This window comes from Henckelia pumila, chromosome 2 (genome assembly GCF_033568475.1).
Source record: "Henckelia pumila isolate YLH828 chromosome 2, ASM3356847v2, whole genome shotgun sequence".
NCBI lineage: Eukaryota > Viridiplantae > Streptophyta > Magnoliopsida > Lamiales > Gesneriaceae > Henckelia > Henckelia pumila.
In genome coordinates this window covers 109,378,958-109,399,676 of record NC_133121.1, presented here as the reverse complement: position 1 = coordinate 109,399,676, position 20,719 = coordinate 109,378,958, and the positions used below count along the sequence as shown (strand labels likewise).

The 20,719-nt window shown below is 36.1% G+C and overlaps 5 protein-coding genes and 1 non-coding gene across 7 annotated transcripts; 2 read left to right on the top strand and 4 right to left on the bottom strand.

The window, feature by feature from the left end:
- Nucleotides 1-3,381: 3,381 nt before the first annotated feature.
- LOC140883547 (probable glycosyltransferase At5g03795) lies at nucleotides 3,382-6,105 on the bottom strand. The gene is made up of 3 exons (XM_073290065.1): nucleotides 5,648-6,105; nucleotides 4,433-4,997; nucleotides 3,382-4,224 (listed from the first exon to the last, which is right to left on the bottom strand). Exons 1-3 carry the CDS (start codon nucleotides 6,009-6,011, stop codon nucleotides 3,738-3,740), a joined length of 1,416 nt encoding a protein of 471 aa, XP_073146166.1. The 5' UTR covers nucleotides 6,012-6,105; the 3' UTR covers nucleotides 3,382-3,737.
- Nucleotides 6,106-7,195: 1,090 nt separating this feature from the next.
- On the bottom strand, nucleotides 7,196-8,591 carry LOC140884978 (uncharacterized). Of its 2 annotated transcripts, none has more exons than XM_073291888.1 (4): nucleotides 8,306-8,591; nucleotides 7,781-7,899; nucleotides 7,508-7,626; nucleotides 7,196-7,385 (listed from the first exon to the last, which is right to left on the bottom strand). In XM_073291888.1, the coding sequence occupies exons 1-4, from the start codon at nucleotides 8,586-8,588 to the stop codon at nucleotides 7,292-7,294; spliced, it is 615 nt and encodes a 204-aa protein (XP_073147989.1). In that variant the 5' UTR covers nucleotides 8,589-8,591; the 3' UTR covers nucleotides 7,196-7,291. The 2 variants fall into 2 exon arrangements, with proteins under 2 accessions (XP_073147989.1, XP_073147990.1); XM_073291889.1 differs by having other exon boundaries at nucleotides 7,781-7,884.
- Nucleotides 8,592-9,537: 946 nt separating this feature from the next.
- Nucleotides 9,538-10,715, top strand: LOC140878138 (uncharacterized). Its single transcript, XM_073281748.1, has 4 exons — nucleotides 9,538-9,688; nucleotides 9,791-9,894; nucleotides 10,380-10,498; nucleotides 10,610-10,715. The coding sequence occupies exons 1-4, from the start codon at nucleotides 9,538-9,540 to the stop codon at nucleotides 10,701-10,703; spliced, it is 468 nt and encodes a 155-aa protein (XP_073137849.1). The 3' UTR covers nucleotides 10,704-10,715.
- Nucleotides 10,716-10,742: 27 nt separating this feature from the next.
- On the bottom strand, nucleotides 10,743-13,550 carry LOC140883344 (uncharacterized). Its single transcript, XM_073289778.1, has 9 exons — nucleotides 13,430-13,550; nucleotides 12,580-12,724; nucleotides 12,296-12,502; nucleotides 12,050-12,158; nucleotides 11,790-11,860; nucleotides 11,639-11,707; nucleotides 11,430-11,536; nucleotides 11,162-11,255; nucleotides 10,743-10,984 (listed from the first exon to the last, which is right to left on the bottom strand). Exons 2-9 carry the CDS (start codon nucleotides 12,698-12,700, stop codon nucleotides 10,884-10,886), a joined length of 879 nt encoding a protein of 292 aa, XP_073145879.1. The 5' UTR covers nucleotides 12,701-12,724; nucleotides 13,430-13,550; the 3' UTR covers nucleotides 10,743-10,883.
- A 1,116-nt stretch (nucleotides 13,551-14,666) lies between these two features.
- On the top strand, nucleotides 14,667-14,739 carry TRNAR-CCU (transfer RNA arginine (anticodon CCU)). The gene has a single exon. It is a non-coding gene; the product is annotated as a tRNA-Arg (tRNA).
- Nucleotides 14,740-15,111: 372 nt separating this feature from the next.
- On the bottom strand, nucleotides 15,112-20,021 carry LOC140881192 (uncharacterized). The gene is made up of 4 exons (XM_073286305.1): nucleotides 19,281-20,021; nucleotides 17,632-17,787; nucleotides 16,869-17,555; nucleotides 15,112-16,467 (listed from the first exon to the last, which is right to left on the bottom strand). The coding sequence occupies exons 1-4, from the start codon at nucleotides 19,626-19,628 to the stop codon at nucleotides 15,433-15,435; spliced, it is 2,226 nt and encodes a 741-aa protein (XP_073142406.1). The 5' UTR covers nucleotides 19,629-20,021; the 3' UTR covers nucleotides 15,112-15,432.
- Nucleotides 20,022-20,719: the final 698 nt, after the last annotated feature.

The following is a 20,719-nucleotide window of genomic DNA, read 5'->3' as shown; positions in this document are numbered from 1 at the left end:
CCGGCCTTGTGCAGTCTTTATTTGAAATTATGATTTGCATGTGATCGAAACCAAAATTTCAAACAATAGCCTTGACGTTTACCTGCAAAAATGAATAGTGAATCACACAAAAATCACGTGGGATTTAAATGGATTTAATTTAAAATTTACTACCTGGCTCACATCTTCGGCTCAAAAATAAAGACTGCATTTTAATTTATAATTTACAATAATTTGGCTGTATGGAGCCCGACCAACCTGCGTGGACATTGAAGGCGAGGGGAAATGACACGAGGAGAAGAGAAATATTGGGCGGCAACTGCGAGTTCACCTGGCGACGGTAGTCGGGGGGTGAGGTTGAGCGGCAACAACGGCATAATGTGTCGGAGTCAGGGGTGGAAATATGAGAAGAAACCAGGGAAGAAATTGTTTCGTGTTCGATTTGAATTTTGGAGAGAACGTTTAACCATGGTTGTGTGAAAGAGTACGCTTTCAGAAATTAAAAAACCTAATTAAACCACATCCCATCCCATCCCATCCCATTCCTTTTTTTTATTTACTTTTAAAAAAACGTTAATTTAATTCTACATGTAGACTACTGGTGGTTCCCATGAAAAATCGGCAGTTAATGTCATGTGTTATAGCCATGAAAGGAGCGTGGATTTTGCCAAAGATTTATGTTTGGTCAATTTGGAAAATTGGAATATTCGAAGAACATGAAAGTTTCACGACTTGTTCATGCCATTAATGTGGTCTCTATATGAGCTCGCTCCATGTTGTCTTCTTATTTACCGGTCTTGAAACAAGTACATGTGCATAGCAAATTTTTTGGCTGACTTTCTAGGTAGGTTAGATCCTACTCCATGGGTATTACCCATGGGATAGATGGCAATCACTGATTGTTTTAAATTATGTGGGTTCCTCTGAATTATATGGAACTCACATGATTTGAACAAATAAGATACATACACATGTCCCAATATGGGGTAATACCCATGGGCTAGGTTGAAATTTTCCTGGCTTTCTACTAAATATTTGGATATCATGCCATGGTCGATCTAAAAATATGATAGAAGATGCTATATACAAGTCATGTTAAAGAAGATTAACATTTGATCTATATATTGGAGCTAACGTAAACAAGGGTCCACCAAAAAAGAGATACGGGACATGTGGAAGCATGTGAATTGTGATGAGGAAGTTCATGATAAAGTTAAAGGGGTAAACATGAAAGTTCTCTCAAATGTGATGATAGGAACCCTCTCATTGTCACGAATTCATGATCATCAAAATTTCCATCATGTCCGTTCCATTACTTGTCCCATTTTCTTCCCTTCTCGGGTTGAACAACCCCCCAAAATCTTTGACTAGAGGGACCAAGTTAAAGTTATTTATTCAATTCTATTTTTAATACAAGAGTTGATCTAATGTCATACAATGAGTCACATATGATTTTTCACGTTGTTCATGATATAACTCTACATGAAAAATCATGTATATATACGTGTTTTCATTGGATCAAATTCAACCCTTTAGAGTTATAATATCGCCTTAACGCAAGCTCGGATCAACTAACTAACGTGCACATCTCAAACATCCTAGAGGACTTTCGAGTTCAACTCTAATAGAGTACCATAGATCATAAAACAGGCCACATAGAAAGCAGCGTAGTTACGTACATGTTGGCCCATGCATGTTCCCTTCTTTAACCAATCTCGTTATTTTCAATGCACCATTATTCATTATACACAAATAATAAGAGGGTAGCCCATGCTCTGAATAAACTTTGAGAATAAGACAAGGCCTCTATTCCAAAACCTTCCCACTTTATTCCGTCATTAGCTAATATTATTGCTATACATATTCAGTAAAATGACCTGTCTTTCATATGCTTTCAACATGTATGCATGGACCCTTTGCCTTTTCTCCTTTATTATTACACCTTTTGTCTACCCGCTCCCGCCCACTATTCCAGGCCCTTGGTGGTTGAAGATTCTCTTTGCTAAATCTTATATATAACGTTAGAATTGTAGCTAGGCCGGGGAGTCGATAGTATATCGGAATCGTTAAGTATCGAGGATTGGGGGTGTTTGGAATGGAGGCTGTTTCAAGATCCATCTTCTTTCCATGTCGCGACGTGGAATGTGTGAAAGATCTCGGACCAGGCTTCATTCCTCATACCCCACTTTCCAAGGCCGGAACTTATATGAATATTCTCGGAGATGGATCGGAGGTGACGTTGGTAAATGACTCGTGAAATTGTTATTTCTTTGTGATTGACATTCCTATATATATATTTAGGATAAGCAAGCTTGATGAGTTTATCTAATACTGTCACATTCGTTATCTTTCTTTCAGTTAACAATGTTCTGGATTTGGGTCCGTTCTTTAATTCGTGTACATATATCTCTTTTACTTCGTGTGGAATATTGCATGTATTTCGTGGGATTCAAAGATTTCGATAAGATATCATACGACAATTAATGTTATAATGCCTATATGTGTATTTCCACTAACAGATTGAAATGAATGGAACATATCATTTACGTGGTATATGTACAAGTCAATCTGCATTATTTAAAAAAAAATTAAAATACCATTTATCTGAATATATGAAATATATTCGAAATAAAAGAGCTCGACCATAAAAGTTCCATCGTTTGAAGTTTTGTTTTCATTTATGTTGATCAGGCTTAGATACTATTTAATAATGATTTTAGGAAATGTTTTTTAGTTTTTCTTTCACAAAATAATCCCAAGTACTACCTTAATCATCATGTCTTCCGAAATCTTGATGTAATTAACATTAGTGTATCCTATGCAAAATTTATCGGTGGAAATGAATTACATTTTTCTTATTTTCAAAAGATTGTTTAAAGCTATTTGGATTGGCCATTTCTAATTGTTTCCAAGTTCAATCCTTTGTAGAAAATATATTTGAGTAGAAACATCATGTTGATATCAAGAATCATATCTTGTCATTAAAATAAATCCAGATTGCATCATCCCGAGCTATTACGGTACATCGTTTGGTTTGTAAAATAAGATAATTATCGTATAAAATATAAATTGCATCATCCCGAGCTATTACGATACATTGTTTGGTTCGTAAAATAAGATAATTATCGTATAAGATATAAATAGCAAAAGGAAATATAACTCTAGTTATTGTGGTTCTGGAGTCCAACACTGGAGCCAAACACTAGATAAAACAAGAAGACGTAGACGCAATCAATATCTTATATCTCACACTTGATGTCTTGTATGATAACAGTAGATACAAAACAATGTTTGTCTCTAAACCTCGAAAAGGACGAATCTTAAGACAAGAATTACAAACAAAAATTTATGCAAGATCATTCATTATGTTGGATCACAATGATCAGCAGGGGTTGTCGGGAACATTTTTTTGAGTTTTAGCAGGGGAAATTATTTTATCTTGTTCAGAGCTCATGGCTCTTGAACCTACCAAAACATGTAGAGTTATAAAAGTGGTACAAGTAATCAGATCCGGTGTTTTAAGGTAGTGTACTTGCAACGTGCTTTAGGTTGCAAACACTAGCTAAGTTTTGATCAATCGAATGCTGCAAAATATACTGACTACAGCGAGTAGACTGATTCGACCACAACAGGCCAACAGCCATTCACGTAGTCGTGGATCGGTTGGTGTCATGGAGTTCGAGTTGCAGTCACTATTGTCTATATACGTGTTGATAGCATATACAGAAAACATCCCATTGGAGCTCTATCTACTCAAGTTAAACAGTAATTCTTAAAGAACTTCGCCGAAGCCATAACTCGTACATAACCATGTAAAAAGCATCATAATCCACAGGAGAAAGATGCCACTGAAAGTGTTTTCTAGCCTTTAACACATTACTTTGTAAAATCAAATATTTCTCTGAGTTTACAGCTCCTTGGAGGATTTTCTTCAGAAGAGGGATATCTAACGTTGCAACGGTGATTGAAAAACTCTTCCAGTTAAGTATATCTTCGAAAGGGAGATCATAATGATTGGCTATTATTACAGGGACACAGCCGTAGTACAATGCATCACCTATACGAGCTGTATTGACTTCAAATCCTTTGACATGAAGGCAGAACTTACTTCTTAAAAGCTCCTCTGAATAGGGTGTTTCGAGGCGACCAAAGTGGACAGATATCTCTGTGTCGTTTTCCCATTCCTCAAGAAGCTTTGAGCGTACTGGTGAGTTTATTGATCCGGCAAAAAAGGCCAGCTTAAACCTGAAAGTTTTTTTAAAACAAGTCGGGATCAGTTAAAACATATTTAAATTGAGACAATAAACCTTGTTAGAGAACTCCGGTGAAGATCTTAGTTTAGTAGCTAGTTTTAAATTGAATCAATAAATGTGATCATTCTGCAGTCAAAATGAATACAAGAAATCTATGCAAATGCGACCGAATCAACAGATACTCAAAAGCATCGGCACACCTTTCACGTTCCAGATTTGGAGGGTTATCCAGCCTAGGCCAAATTTGTGGCAAGGATGCATCTTTATGAGCGACATAGGAAGAAAGATAATAGCTTGAAGAGCATACAATTTGTATTGCTTTAAGCTTAACTTCCACTGCTTTCTCCATTGCAGAACGTCCAATGGAATGGCAGGCGACATAAAAATGGTCAGCTCCGCCAGTACGATTCCAGAAAGGGTACTCACGGCTGATGTTAGTGATATAATCTTTAACAAAGTCTTGGATACCAGATATACCTACTCGAGCGTCGTGCCTTAGTCTTGCGATTGAAAAAGGTAAAAAGAAGAGATCGGCTTTGGAAGGGTCTTTTGTACTGAAATGACTATTTACAAGAACTTTTTTGAAATAACTTTCACTGGCGTAATTGCCATTGGGTTCGAAATCCACAGGCAAGAGCACATTAGCGAAGGGGTCATCCTGTTTATGTGGATAAACAAATATCTTTAAGCTTCTTTTCATTTCCTTATAGTTCTCCTGGAAGGTATCTCTGTCATGGAATATTTTTGTGTCACTAGTATACATCCCTGAACACAAAACCAACAATTTCGAACCATAAAAACAAGGAATTAACTCTTGAAAACACTGCAAGAATCCGAGTCTTGGCTCTTGAATTCCCCAAACATTTTAGATTTATCAAGTAAATGAGATTCTAGTCCAAAGTTCAGCAGTGGACAAGCATGACAGTACATTTTTTAAGCAGACAAACAACCTAGGAGACACCAAACAAGATACCATGTTTGCTCAATTATGAATTTATGCAGACCGAAAAATCTTCAAACACTGATTATTGTCACTGTCGGACCAGAAGACTTGGTGCTATTTTCGACCAAGAATCTTATAATTTAGAAGCTATAAATGATATCTGGAAATTTAGAAAACCCTGCTCCCCTGGCTAGGCCGGCCTGTGGATGTTACATCCCTTCCGACACAGCAGCAAGCATTCACATTTCACCAATCACCATACTGCCATAGCTAAACAAATTAACACAGAAATCTGTTTTCCAACGGAAAGACTAAAGAGAGAACTACAGCAAGCTGAGAAAATTTCCATCTATGTTCTACTTTCACAGATGATTAGCACACCAAACCATAACATTCCCAAAAAACAAAAAAAAAACAAAAATTTAAGAGTCAACCAAGCTTAAATAAGGAAAAAACATGAAATCCCACATACCGCGTGATCTCTTATCAAACCCTGTATCACTTGGACCCTTGGTCTCTCCAAGAACAATCCCCCTCTCCGAAAAACGATGAACCTCGCTGTACCCAACAGATTCGGGACTATAAAAGGTGAAAACTTTCGTGGGTTTATGACGAATTAGAAAATCCCCATCTCCAGAAGCGGAAATCTGGAGATGGCGAGGATGAATGAAGAAGAGATTGGAAGTGGAGGATATGTAGAGGAGTATAACCAGAGAGGTGGTGAGAGCTAAGGTGGCAGGCATGAAAAAGTAGAGGGACTTGAGCCCATAGGCATGTGTGCCGGGATCGCGGCGGCGCGTGAGGAGAGTGTGGATGAACAAAGACGAAGTGGCCATTGATGTGATGATTCTTAGGCATTAGAAAATTGAATAGTGCAAAATGTACAGTACACCATAGCTGAGGAAGAAGATGATTGGGGCATTAAATGACTATATTGGAAACTCCAACGCCCCCAATCTTACGCAATAAATACGTATATATAAATTTAAGAATATTATATATATTAAAGTTATAAAAAAAATGATAAAGATTAGAGGACCTCGTCTCACATGATTGAGATCAATCCCATTAGGACGAATTGAACGTCCCGGATCTCTTTGCAGATCAAAGATGATTCGAGTCATTGATCCCGACTTCAAGACAGTACTTAAAAATCAACATCGACCGATCCTAGATAAAGATCAAGATTATACAATATACAGTTACATGTAAGGTAAAAAAAAATACAAATAAAAATTATACAAAATAGTTATATATTACCTTCAAACCTTCACATTACAAAAATGTAAATCAAATACAATAAAAGAAAGATCTTTCGTTGAGATATTATGATATTTCAAACTTGTATTGTACGTAAATACGTATAATATTTCTCTAAATTTAATACAAACTTTCAAAATAAATTACATGAAATTTTTAAGCGACTCTACTATTCTAACATTTTTTATTTTAATTAATAAATTAAATTCATCGAAATATATAAAAATCATTTCACAAATTATTTTCATGTGTTCATGTCACAATAATATGATTACCAATGTACATGTAGTAAGTTTTATGGAAAGCGCTCTTCTTTGACAGATGATGCAACATTGTCTTGCCCTTTAAACAAAAACAAAAACAAAAACAAAAAACGAAAACATGAAATAAACAAAGAAAGAAAATCAATCTATCTTGTGAAAATCCGTAATCTATCTACAACAAGAAAGGAACTTATAGCCTTACGAAGAATTTAAAAAAGGAAATTGAGAGACTCGGAAACTTCAATGACATTTGGAGTCATTTTCCCAAACTATTTTGTAGGAGAATATATAAAAATAGGTATAGGTAGCTATAATCGAATTAAACACCAAACATTCTATATGTAACATATATATATCTACACCAAATAGAGTAATATTCCTCTCGAGTTCATTTAAAATTAATACAGATGTTAGGTAGAGTGCTCTTAAAGTGAAGGAGACTCCAATCACAAAAATCCAATGATCATCGATCATGCAGTTCCAATATATATAATTAAACAGGGAGTACTGATATTATAATTATTAATTAAACAACAATATGATACAAGACAAATTATAATTAACTTAAATATTATATAATTATATGTAACTTGTTACTCATGGGCAACTTTGGTAGGCGGCTTCACAATAAGAACCGGGCAATGAGCATGGTGAGCACAGTAATTGCTAACACTTCCCAGCAGTGCCCTGCATGCATGCCAATATTAATTTTATCAAATTTTCGAATCAAAATCGTACTATAAATTTGAATCCTATATATACATATGATCATTTAATTTTGATGTCAAAATTGAATGCTTTACAATGACCTTTTAATGGCGCCGAGGCCACGGCTACCGACAACTAAGATATCGGCGTGCAATTGTTCAGCAGCTACACATATCTTTTCTTTTGGATCTCCTTCAAGAATCAAAGTTTCTGCCTTTATCTGAACCCCCCATAAATTAATGAAAATAAGTTATACTCGGATAGTGTTTGGGAAACGGTAATTCTCTCTACTTTTCCTTAACAAAATTTTGAAAATTATAAAGACTAAACGTTTACACGGATATGGATCTCGCCAGCAATATATTAGCGCAAACCTTCTTCTCTTTGCACATCTGCAAACCACGACGAAGTATAGCCGCAGAAATTTGTTGTTGGGATTTCTTCACAGATTCAATCACCGCCGGTGTCGCGTACACAACTGCATGCACGAAACCTATAAGATCATGTTACATGTATAAATAACATTACAAATTGAATTACAAATTGCATTTCTAATTAATATAAAATTATTCTAAATATATTTTTAAAAATTTTTTTTAAATAAAGTGTATGAATAATTTTATAATTTTAATTATATTTTATAATCAAATTTATAATCTTCGTTGCACATCGTAACATTTTCCAAATATATATATACAAGCAACAACAACAGATTATATTTAACGGGAAACTCGTAATATTATTGAGTAATATCAGTCATTACAAGTTGAACCAATCAAAACGAAAATTCATCATTCATCCAAACAAACGATCAAATGAAAAAAAAAAAGCAAAACGATCCAAAAAAAAAAAAAAGATTAATATTTAAAATTTCCATGTATGTGTGTGTATATATATACCTGGTCCAGCAGGGTAGATGAAAGGCTGGAAAAGAGGCTGGACATTGACTAGAGTGACCATGCTTGAATATAACTGACTGTGAGCTGGCTCTCCGGCGGCGGCGGCGGAACCAGTGAAGAAATGGTCGAGAGCCCAACTCAGGGCGTAGAAACTACTGTCGCTCTCATCAACAGCCACCAAAACGTTCAGTTTCTTCGATTCCGGCGCCGTCAACGGCTGCGGCTCCGCTCCCTCAGCTGGCTCCCCGCTGCTCGTCTCCGGCGGCGCTCTTCCTGTGTCCATAGCTTGTACACTTTTGGATATATATGGCCAAATATAATTTAGATTTCTTTGAATTAACAATATTTGTACACGCTATATATATGATGGCTTTTATTTATTATTAATTAACTAATACACTTTTCGGGCACATATTAATATGGAATTATAATTACTTTTAAAAAAATTTCTATTGTAATTATTTTTGTAAATTAATGTACTTATCTGGATTATATATTTAATTCTTTAAAAAAAATTATCGATGGTAATATCCTCTAATTTTAATTTTAAAAATGGAAATGTGGTGAAGCTTAATCATCTCCATGTCCATCAAGTTATCTTAATTCGTTTGCATTAATGGAAATATGAAGTGTAATTAAGGAGTAAAAAATATATATTATATATATAATTTATTTTTTTGTTTTTGTTTTTCGGAGGGAGAGATGGTGACAGTCTCCTTTATAACAATTTATTAATACTAAGAAAATTTACACTTGTCTTGCATGCGCAAAGAAATATCCAGAAAATGCATGCAAATGCGGCCACGTCGATGCGGACTTTTTTTTTCCCCTTTTTTTCTGAAAATAATGCAGACGTACCTATCGGTTAGGCTTATTCTTATCATTTTGTCGTGCATAAATAAAATTTATAATGCCATGCCTCAAGGTAAAAATAATGAACGAGCCAATATTGCACATTTATATAGAAAACATATCGGAATGTACGTGTTTAGTTTTGGGATTTATTCCAAACATATAATAAATGCAGCTGATTAACGGAGCCCCTTTTTAGCTCTGTTTTTTTTTTTTTTTTTTTTACGTAACTTATAATTAATATTTTTAATAACATATATATTAAGAATATAAAAAATGTGTGCAAATATATATCTACAATAAGAACTAATGGCTTGCATGTATTAAAATAACCAAACAAGTCAAAAGGGAGAATTAAGAAGCAGCACAAGCGCAAGAGGATGATGAATAAGGTGATAGTGGCGATAGATGAGAGCGAGGAGAGTTTGTTTGCCCTCCAATGGCTTCTCCAATATTATTCCTCCATTCAATCACTTTCCATCATCCATGTCTTGGAGCCTTTCCCCCTCTATGTCTTGCCAGGAGTCCAAGGCATGCACGTATATATATATATCATCAAATTAATTATTAAGACTTGCAATTCCTTTTATATGCATACATGACTAATATGATATATGTTATATATGTGTGTAGTTGTGTTTCCTACAACATCCATAACTCTATCTGCCAACAGAGTTAGACGAGAAAATGCGCAAACACTACTCGCTCACGCAGCTCACATGTGTGCAGGAGCACGAGTACTTAGCTTTTCCTGCATATTGTCTTGCAATTCGGGAAAAATTGCAAATTTGGTCATGTATGTTTGTCACTTTGCGATTTCGGTCTTTTATATTTTCATATTTCAGTTTGTCTCGCATGTTCCAATTTTTGGTAATTTCGGTCCTTTTTATTCGAAAATGCTTACGTGGCACTGTACACGTCAGCTTCACATCAGCACTGAATTAATGTCACGTCAACGTTACGTCGAAAAAAGGACTAAAATTGCCAAAAAAAAAATATAGTTAGCGGACTAAAATTGAAATTTAAAAATATAAAAAAACTCAAATCGCAAAATGACAAACATACAAAAAGCAATTTTCCCCGCAATTTATACTTGCATAGATAATTTCTTCAAGTTTCAAATAAGCTAGCTTCAATTCGATGAAATTTTTAACCTTCAGTTTTAGAAAACTATTAAATATTAAATTTAAATGGGACAAAGTTAGTGTGACAATTGCTGCAGGTGCAAGCGAACACATCAATTCTAGAAGGGGATCCAAAGGAAATGATATGTGAAGCAGCAGAACAAATGAATGCCGATCTCATTGTTGTAGGTAGCCGCGGCCTTGGTAAAATCATGAGGTAAGGTAACAATCACTAATTCTTTTTGTTTCTTGAAAACTGAGAATTATGAATGTTGAAAAAATATATATATATAAACAAGATATGGATTATTTGGTGGTGACGCTGCAGGGCTTTCTTAGGAAGTGTGAGTGACTATGTGGTTCACCAAGCAAAGTGTCCTGTTCTCATAGTAAAGCCACCGGATGCATCTCGACGTTCATAGAAACTGGCAATTCCAAAGGTGTTTTTACCTTTTCATTTCGTGTGACATAATAAATTTGTCTTTGGGAGTTTGAAAAGAGTAAAACTTTTTAATTACCCTCTGAATTCTCAGTCGAACAAGATCACACACTAAACAATTGTTTGCACACGAGTTCTTCTTTCTACAATAGACCAAATTGGTTCATAATTGCAACACTCTGTAAGAGATCACGCCTGTCTTTGTCTCGACATTCACCCGATTCATTTTTATGAGCAGCAGAAGATATGATCTTGCTTTGAAACCTGCACAACATAGACCAGAATTAAGGAATAGTTTAAGGTCCTATTTGAATGATGGATTTGGTTTTTTATGGGAAAATTTTGAAATTCTCTTGAATCAAAATCATCAAAAATAATGAAGTAGAATTAAAATATCGAATTTCAAAAGAATCACTCTCTATTGAGTCTGTAAAGACATACCCAGTTCTAGCAATTCAATTTCCTCTTGACGGAAAGAGTCTTGTTGTTTCCTCCGTATGTATGCGTTCATCTTTTCAACAGCAGCACACAGATCCTGAGTATGACAAACTTCAAAAGTTAATGGAGGCAACCTAGACAGTGGATATGGAGCGTGGTAGTACTACTAAAAAGTCGATGGAATATCTTGCCAAGTACGAGCTGGTGAAATACCCATTTTCTTGTTCAATTTCTAGAAGCCAGCATGGTAAAACTTGGCAATAAAATGTACCTCCCAAGATGCCAAACCTTTCATGTGTTTGGGAAGTCTTTCATAATCATCTCTCGAGACGTTTAAAAGACAAGTTTTACCTTGGCTTGAATTGTCTCTTGTTTCACCTAGGTTCAACATAAACATCTAGATGGATCAGCTATATGTTGCAAGGGTAAGAAGACAGACACAGACTTATAACATATAAAGAACCAAAAATTTGCACACACCTCCGATCGTTTCCAAACTCTCCATGCTGGGGTCAAAATCAGGTTCATCCATCTCATATATTCTCCTATCTTCAAAATATGGAAGATAGAAAACAATGTTTTTAACAAATGCGTGTATGCATTCATGCTTTCTTGTAAAGAGTCAACTGACCTTGAGATGCAATTGTTGCAAGACAAACATCAGAAATTCCAAACTTCTTTAAACTCAGCGAATCATCAAGCCTATATCACCAGTTAAGTGCTGGAGCAGTAAATGTAAGCAGAAAAGCATACAAATCAGTATTCCCGTATTTTCAATAGAGTAGAATACGAGCGCAGATCAATAATATGAAAAAACAAATGTGAAGCGTTTTATGGCTTCTACAATTTGCATCATCCTAGCGTTGCTGTGCATTGAATTAACAAGGATACAAAGGGTCTTCTTCAACAAAGCTATTCTTTTTCAATCCCAAATCATCACTTCCCGTGGAGAAATTATCTGAATCACAATCTTCCACATCCAAATCTTCATCCAAATCAACTAATAAAACCAAGAAAAATCCAAGTAAACCTCGAATATCGTAGTAAAATAAGAGAAAGCTCTTGCCACCCAAAAAACAAAAAGAAGTCTTGCTGAAGAAAGAGGCATAAGTACAAATTAGTGCATAAAAAACATACGAGATGGATTATAGCTGGATGACGAGCCGAGGTGATCGTGGAGGGCAAGGAGGTCGCTTTGATTCTTCTTCAAGACCTCATTGCAGAATCCCAAAAGCTCCTCAAAGGAAACTGTTCCGAAGGTCATGGATTCCAGCATGTTCAAGTCAACACCGGCGACATTTACCCTCCGATTAATGCTTTGTATGAAGGTGGTCGACGCAGAGTCTGCGCATAAAAACAAAGAGATCGAGAACAGCATTATCAATTCAAACTGTTGATTAGAGGGGGAAATGAATTGCTACCGAGAGGTATGGGACGGCGGTCGACGGACTCTTTGAGTGCTGCGGCGCTACTTTGGAGGTGGTTGCAGAATTTCGCCACCGTCTTGCTGAATTTCCCGATCGACTCCTCCGCGGACGCCATTTTCGCTAGAGAACTGCGACCGCTCTTTTTTTAAAAAAAAAAAAATATGTTAGTAAGACAATTATACCTTTTCGATGAGTCAACCTTGACCCATCATCAACGAACAACTATCTATGTCCGCCCTTCTTCTGAGAAAATCAAAGCTCCCCAAGTAATCTTACCTACAAGAAAGTAACTACTGACATCGAAACCAATATTTGGCACTGGATCCAAAAATAATATATCTCAAAAGCAAAGCTCGACAGTATAACATAGGAAACAAACGAAAAGGGTTTTGAAAATTCACTCAAAACATTCTCAAAATACAAGAGATGTAGCAGCAATGCAGCATAACTCACCTTCGTTCATAAGTCCCTCGTTCATTCTCAAACGAAAAGTCGACAATACAACACAAGTCACCTTCGCCATTTGAAATTTTTTTTGGCACTGAGTCGAAACTAGTTATACCTCAAACGAAAGAGTGATACAATTCAAAATGGGAAAAGGGAAGTCATTTTTCCTCATTAATTTTCAGGGAGCCAGCCAGCCAGCCTTCTTTGTGACCAATTTAAAAAAAAAATTACAAATAACAAAATAGGGTTTGAGAGAAGGGAAAGTTCATCGGCTCGATTGATTGAAATCGCTTGAGCATTCAAGCTAGTGCCTTGAATGAAAAGTCAACGTGCTTTCACAATGAACAGAGGTCTTCTACTTCTACTTGACAGAAATGACACAGAAAAGTTCTCATACCTTCTTCAAGAACGCAGCTGAGTACGCGATGGAGAAATTGAGCGATGGGATTTTCTGCTTTAGGGCAAAGCAGAGTGGTGAAAGAGTCGATAAAATTGTAATCTGGCGCGTAGAAAGGAGGTTTATTATTTTATTTTATTTTTTTGAAATATATATATATATATTAAGATTAATTTTTCAAGTTTTGAGAAGCAATTACAACCAACCAATTAGATACATGTTCAATTACACATTCAAAATTAGACAAAAAAAAAACACAAAGTTTCATGAGAAAATTTGTGAGCTACAACTTTAGTCGTATCTCTTATATGAGCTAAGTAAAGCCGTCAATTTTGGTTAGGTCCGCCGGATCGGTCCGGCCCGCCACACAATTTAAGTGGGTTGGGTTGACATTTTTTCAACCCAACAAAAGGTGGGCTTAAATGGCCCAACCCGTCAAGGCCCGCGACTCGCGTGGGTTGGCCCGCGGGTCTGAAGAATTAATAATTTATTTTTATTTTTATTATGATATATGTATTTTTTTAATAAAAGTTATGAATTTTTTTTATATTAATTACTTTATATAAAAGTTACACACATGAAATCAATAATTTAAATTTTTATTAATATATTTCTATTAATATTTATTTATGAAATGATATTTATAATCAGTTATAATTTTTTTAATTAATTTTTATTTGTCGTCATCCAACCCGCGGGCCGGCCCGTCTGACCCACAACCCATCTTAGGTTGGGTTGGGTTGAGGATTTCCGGCCCATCAGGATGGTGGGTCGGCCCGCCATTGACCCGCCAAATGGTGGGTTTTTGCTGGGCCAGCCCGCCCCGCCATGGGTTGGCCCGTTTGACAGCTCTAGAGCTAAGGATAAAAACCTAGACGAACTAAGACGATCACGAATCTTCATAATTAAGATGTCAGTCGGACCAAGATTTTTCACATTATTAGAAACCGCTGGTACGGCTAGAATCGAGTCCGTGTAAATACAAATGCTTGAAAAGTTTTGTTGCGAACAAAACTCCATCCCACACCGACAAGCCTCCAATTCCGCACATTTAACTGATCCCACATTTAACTGATCCCAGATTTCTTATAATACCAGCCTTGGCCCCAATGGTTCAAAAGCCAGTCAAATGTGGGATAAGTAAATAATCAAGGCACAATAATATTAATAGCTACCAAACCAAATGCAGCCTTGGTATTTAAGATATATAATATCTTTATATTCAATAAGCAAAGAAGCGCCTGTAGCTCAGTGGATAGAGCGTCTGTTTCCTAAGCAGAAAGTCGTAGGTTCGACCCCTACCTGGCGCGCTTAAACTTTTATATTATATTTCTCTGTTTAAAAATACATCAAGTTCAATTTTATTTTTCATGTTCAGAATATTACAAAATAAAACGCCCAAACTCGACTAGGATTTCGTATGCTTCTGTGAACACAGATGAAAAGACATTCAATTCCCCGCAACAGTCCTTTTTTTCCAAAAACCAGTTCCATTAGCATGATGATAAGTCGAAATGCACAGATCTGGTTACAAAAAAACTAGGAATGGCTTCGCAAAAATCAGTAACATTTGGATCACATATACATAACAAGTGCAACGAAGTCTCTTCAGAAAAAGTATTTGGTGAAGTTGCGTAGACATGTATCTCTTGTTACAACGACAAATCTTGAAGAATAAAACTCATGAAACTATGCTTATGCACACCACATGTTAGTTGTTGGATATCTAAATTGAAGGAGTCGTTCAACAAGATTACACAGCACAAAATCAGCTGTCAGCAGTCATTTACATTATATAATGGCAATTCAACATGTGGTGAATCAAACTAACTCCTACCTAAGATGGTTGTACTTCTAAATCCTAGACACTGAAAAACATGGAATATCGAACCAACAAGCTATTTTTGGAGTCCCTTCGGGAAGAAAATAAAGTCAGTCCATAATCAGGCTACTCAAATGTACAGCTACGGGGCTCTTGGGGCATTATTGAAGTGGCAGCAGCCTCAGGTATCTGATGATGCTGGTTGCTGTAATTGTGTGAAGTTGAACTCGATCTGGAGACGATGATGAAGGGGTGTTGACATTATCAAACCTTTCTTGATATCTTCCTGTAGTTCTCTGATTGGAATTGCAGCCAAGAAACTCTTTATGTACGCTTTGCATGATTCTTTCCCTTGACAAACCACCTCTTCTTCAGGTTCGTCTTTCATCAGTTCTTCAGGTCTTGTAACTGATGTTTCTTCTTTGGAATCTTCACTTGAGCTGTTTGGTTGAGCACCTGAGTCCATAGACTCCACTGCTGGAGCAGCCTGCTCTTCGATGGGTTTTTCTTCCAATGGTTGTTCGGTATTTGGCAGTTTATAGATGGTTGTATTCCTGTCGAATTTCAGTATGTATGCCTGATTGCATCCCTCATGGAGTCGCTCACCTAGTGTGTCGAAAATAAAATAGGCATCTTCCTCAACCTTGAGGACGAAAAAGTGGTCATTCCAACTGACAATGAAAACTTGGGAATCGGTTTTTAATGAATGGTTAATTTCGTCCCATATATTGTCAAAGGACATCGCGCTTTGCAAAAACTCAAAGTTTCCGCCCACCATTTTGTCTGGGTGAAAAAAGCCGATAAACGATTTCCCAGGAACTACAACAAGATCACGTATTTTCGCTTGGAGAACTGTCTCAAGATCAAAGTGCTTGTCTGGGAACCGTTCCATGTACGCTTCGTTCTCACAAAGTTTTCTCCATTCTAAGGAGCCATCTCTGATCAAGCTATCGAACTGTGATTTTATAGGCATGAGATCAGAATTGGTCTGCAACCAGTGAGCAATAACAGCGACGAGGGCCGTACAAGCACTTTCTCCGGCAGCACGTTCGCTTCGCTGATCAATGGAGGCAAAGAAGACTTGTGTCTGAATCTTCATGCTTCCATCCCTGCTGACTATTTCTTTCAGCTCCCAAGAGCCAACAGCAAAACTATCATCACCAAACTCGGAAACTGGTGATTGGTTTGCATTTGAGCAATCATCAATTTTATGCCACTGAAGAAAATTAGCCACCACTTAATTAGACCTTGAGTAGAAATATTACTAAGTTGGAATGCATGCAATTCTTGTATTTACGATAAAATATAATGGCCAATACCGCACATTCCCTAAAGCAAATTGTATCAATATAAAGTTATCCGGGACATGTGGGAGAATAAGGCTTTTGTTAACATAGATGATGCTGTATTCCCAAATGAGGAACAATTTTGAAAATATTAATATTAAATAAAAAATGCATAATTAGCTCATATAACATCTTTTCCAACCATGCATGAAAACAGCACTGAGTATTCGTCTTCATACCTAAGCAACTACAAAATAACCTGTAATTGTGGGCTCAATTATCTATATGATTCTTATTTTGCAAGTGAAGAATAAATAAAAAAAATTCTTACCCCACAAGAGAGTGACTCGTCAGAACTCAGTTGCCGTCTATCAAAGTCTATATCATCTCCACCTTCTTCTCCATATGCTTTCTTCAGTAATGGCTCGCCTTTAGCTTTAGGGGACCTAAAACTCAGCTTCCTCTTCTTCCAAGGTAAAATACTACGTTTAGAGTTCTGTATATAAGAAGGCTCAGTAATAACCGATCCTGGTTCATCTTTTAGTGAGCAGCCAACATCTGATCTACGGCGGTTGCTATAGTAAATCCAGTCCTCATCCTCATTGTTGGTTCTTGCACTGGAGTAAAATGACACGCCTGCATAATTAGCATATGCCAACGTTCCATAACTAAATGACTTCCGAAATTTGGGATCTTCCTTGTTTTCCTCGGATTCTCCTTCTTCAGATTCTTCGGCGAATTCTGAATCATATGGGTAAGCAAATTCACCCTCTTCACTCTTGGCAGAGCACCTGCCCTCACTACCCTCATCATCACGGCAGGCTTTTTTGGCTCTTCGAGATGACACATAATCAGTAAAAATTCTAACCTTTCTGAGACCAGCTTTAAGGGCTGAAACTTCATCTTTCTCTGTGGAAGATTCTCCGGACACTGAAGGGGATGGAACAGGCATAATTGGACTTGAAACCAAATCCAGTGTTTCTTGTGCATTTCTAATTTCCAACAAGCTGAGAGATATCTGGAGTATAGAAAAAGTCACAATTAAGTGTTGGTAACAAAAAAACTAAAAAATGATTTGAATATCAGTTACTTACACAGAGCAGAGGACGATGCTCGACCACAGCGCTAGAAACTGCCAAAGGAATTTTGACTTCAGTCACACAGCCATCAGTCTTTGAAGCACAAACAGCAAGGTTTAAGGCTGCCAAACCAATGACAGAAAACTTTCTCTTCACTCCTTGATTCGGCTCCTGATGCAAAGCAAAATCGTTTAAACACTATAAATATTATCTCCCTAAAGACTACATTTTCCTCGACAATTAGTAAGTCGAAATTTTTTAAAAACTTCTTATTCTAGAAAATTCAAAACCAATGATGTAGCAGCATAGAGCTCATCTGATTGTAAATGAAGAAAGGGGTAGAAATATTACAGTAACAATTCAATTGAATGCCACTAGGGCTAACTAATTTTTTGTTAAAATCATTTGCTTCTTAAGTCTCACATGTTTGGCATTTGAATATGCAGGCAATTGATGTACTAATCAAAGTGGCAGAAATTTTCACAAACCAACCAGTCCTTTTTAATAAAGTGAGGTTTCCAATGAAGGATCTGCAATATTGTAATGCATTTGTAGATCATTCTTCAAGACAAAAATTCAGATGCCAATGGTTCTTTTTGATCATGTAAGTTAAAAGTTTTTCCAGTAAAATCAGTTATTTACTTGTCACGTGTGACCGTTACCAAGAGAGTTAATGTACAATCCAAAGTCCTGACAAGTGTCATTCATTGGTACCGTGTCCTCGACAAAGATCTTTAATCCACAAACAGTTAGCACTTAAGTTGTCGGAGCACGTGACACACACAATCGTTGAATCGGACAAATGAACAACTCAACCTCCACACGTGCCAACATAAAAATCTCAATGAAGATCATTATCAGAATCAAAAACAAAAAATTACAATGCAAATCCTCAATCAACAACTGCTTACACATGAGAATAGCATCTAAAAAGACAGCAAATCCATTTGTAGCCACATAATAACAAGAATCTACACATAAGGTTTCAACAGATTCCTGAATCGGCAGCTAAATGATAACAAAAACCCATCATGGCATAAATCATGGGTGTGAGGAGAACACATTAGTGAATCCTTGAATTGGTTGAAAAGAGATCACCATTCGGTGAATGCATTTGATTTCAGTAAAATGAAACTTTGCAAAGTGTTATTTTGACAGTCAAAAGTGAATTTCAACTGAGGGATTTTCAGCAACTGCACTTATAACTCAAGAATAAAGAATCAATAAGTCTATTAAAATCATAAAGACATTCTCATACAAATAACCAAAGCCTGAGTAATAAGATTGAGAGCAAAGACAAACTAAATGGTGCTACCAACAGAACCAAAAAACATTGTCCACAATACATAGAAAAGAGACTATCAGCATGTCCTACGCTTGAACTAAAAACAGTTTGAGCAAATATTTCTTGATTATGTGAACCTTGGAAGAGTTGGCAAGTCAACATGGCTATATTTTCAACGCTATAACCCAGATATACTGGCCAAAATCGAAATCCGATATCCCAATACTCAAGAACATAAAAGTAAATCAAAGGGAAACAGAAATTTCGGGAAAAAAAACTAATGAAGGGAAGAGAAACCCCAGAAAATGCTTAAACGAAAATTTAATTTTTCGGTTTACAAAAAATAAAAAAGAAGAAGAAGTCAAAGCAAGTAACTCACATGCAAAACAGTAAAATTGATCTCCCAGGGATGAAACACGCTATCCTTGTACCCGGAAAAACTACAAACATTCTGAAATTCCTCATCCCACTCCACCAAAACGCCGCCGTTTTGGCCCTGCTTCAAAGCCTCCGCTTTGGTAAAGTTTCTTTTAACGGTCCTCCTGAACGAACCCAGCGAAATCTTGGGACCCTTCCACCTGATCTCCACCGCAAGGCCACCATTATCCTTCTCTGCACCCTCATGCACCCAATCACAACCCTCAAGCCTCTGCACTGTGAGTTTAACCTCGTACTTCCTTGAAATCAGTGGCGGCCACGGCCTCCACCTCATCATCTTCACCACCATCTAATTATCAATCCAAGAAACAGAAAATAGATGGGAAAGCTAGAAAATTTGAGATAAATGGTCCTACTTTTTCCCGAAAATTTTGAAGAGATCGTATGTTCGGTGGGATATGTAAAAGATAATACAAGAAAACAACAAAAGATCTGTGAATTCTACATGGGTTTTTCTTGATCCAACAAATGCAAATTCTCCACAATGCGGCCGTGTTTTTTATTTTTATTTTTTTGGGTTCGAACTTTTCTGAAAAGTGAATGGGATGGAAAGGAAAATAGAGAAGATTTTGCCGTTATCTATCTGGTTTTTTGAATTAAAATATGAAATTGGATTAGAAAAAGTAAAAATGGTGTGTTTGTTGCCAATGAAAACGGCGTGGTGTGTAGAGAGTTGACCAAGTTTGGAGCTTTTAAGGTCAACAAAATCAAGATTAGGTATTTAGGTTACTTCTGACGTTTCGTTATCCTCCTCCAATTTCAGATTTTCTGCATTTTGTGTATTTAATTAATTTAATTTAATGTGATAATATATGTTACGTTCATATATAGATAACTTGTATTGATATTTTTGTAAAACAAAGATTAATGCTATTTTCTTTTTCTCATAGATTCGATCGAGACTCATATTTATAGTGACATAAAAAATATTACTTTTTTATTGGTCAGGTCAAATAACAGATCCGTCACATAAATTTGACCCGTGAGAGTGTCTTGTAAGAGTTTTTTGTACTTTTTATGTCAAACGAATTATTTTTATGATAAATATGGATATGATTGACTTGTCTCACATATAAATATTCATGATACGGTTTCATAAAAATCTAATCTTTTTGTTTGTTACTATTCATTTTCGTAATCTTATATGATTGGATTTTTAGAATTTTTAAATTCCATATTCAAGGAGATCTTCTATAATTTGGCACTTCTTGGTTTCGTCCAGTCATTAATAACTTATTTTTAGATAATAGTTGATAGAAACAAAAATCTGGTAAAGCTAACGAAAATGAAATGGTATTGCAATAAAATTTATGGATAAGAACATTGACGAGTTTATAATTTAGAATTTGAGATGTATAACATGATTCGTTGGTCAAATTT

Excerpts from the sequence above, each read along its gene's own strand:
- LOC140883547 (XM_073290065.1), bottom strand. The coding sequence starts at position 6,011 with ATGGCCACTTCGTCTTTGTTCATCCACACTCTCCTCACGCGCCGCCGC. Across the intron at positions 4,998-5,647 it reads GTTTGATAAGAGATCACGCG|GGATGTATACTAGTGACACA; the intron begins GTATGTGGGATT and ends TTTTGTGTTCAG. Across the intron at positions 4,225-4,432 it reads CCAAATCTGGAACGTGAAAG|GTTTAAGCTGGCCTTTTTTG; the intron begins GTGTGCCGATGC and ends AAAAACTTTCAG.
- LOC140884978 (XM_073291888.1), bottom strand. The coding sequence starts at position 8,588 with ATGGACACAGGAAGAGCGCCGCCGGAGACGAGCAGCGGGGAGCCAGCT. Across the intron at positions 7,900-8,305 it reads CATCTACCCTGCTGGACCAG|GTTTCGTGCATGCAGTTGTG; the intron begins GTATATATATAC and ends ATGATCTTATAG. Across the intron at positions 7,386-7,507 it reads GGCCTCGGCGCCATTAAAAG|GGCACTGCTGGGAAGTGTTA; the intron begins GTCATTGTAAAG and ends GCATGCATGCAG.
- LOC140878138 (XM_073281748.1), top strand. The coding sequence starts at position 9,538 with ATGATGAATAAGGTGATAGTGGCGATAGATGAGAGCGAGGAGAGTTTG. Across the intron at positions 9,689-9,790 it reads TGTCTTGCCAGGAGTCCAAG|TTGTGTTTCCTACAACATCC; the intron begins GCATGCACGTAT and ends ATATGTGTGTAG. Across the intron at positions 10,499-10,609 it reads GGCCTTGGTAAAATCATGAG|GGCTTTCTTAGGAAGTGTGA; the intron begins GTAAGGTAACAA and ends GTGACGCTGCAG.
- LOC140883344 (XM_073289778.1), bottom strand. The coding sequence starts at position 12,700 with ATGGCGTCCGCGGAGGAGTCGATCGGGAAATTCAGCAAGACGGTGGCG. Across the intron at positions 12,159-12,295 it reads ATCCAGCTATAATCCATCTC|TTGATTTGGATGAAGATTTG; the intron begins GTATGTTTTTTA and ends TGGTTTTATTAG. Across the intron at positions 11,537-11,638 it reads GAGTTTGGAAACGATCGGAG|GTGAAACAAGAGACAATTCA; the intron begins GTGTGTGCAAAT and ends TGTTGAACCTAG.
- LOC140881192 (XM_073286305.1), bottom strand. The coding sequence starts at position 19,628 with ATGGTGGTGAAGATGATGAGGTGGAGGCCGTGGCCGCCACTGATTTCA. Across the intron at positions 17,788-19,280 it reads TCAATTTTACTGTTTTGCAT|GAGCCGAATCAAGGAGTGAA; the intron begins GTGAGTTACTTG and ends GCTTTGCATCAG. Across the intron at positions 16,468-16,868 it reads ACGAGTCACTCTCTTGTGGG|TGGCATAAAATTGATGATTG; the intron begins GTAAGAATTTTT and ends AATTTTCTTCAG.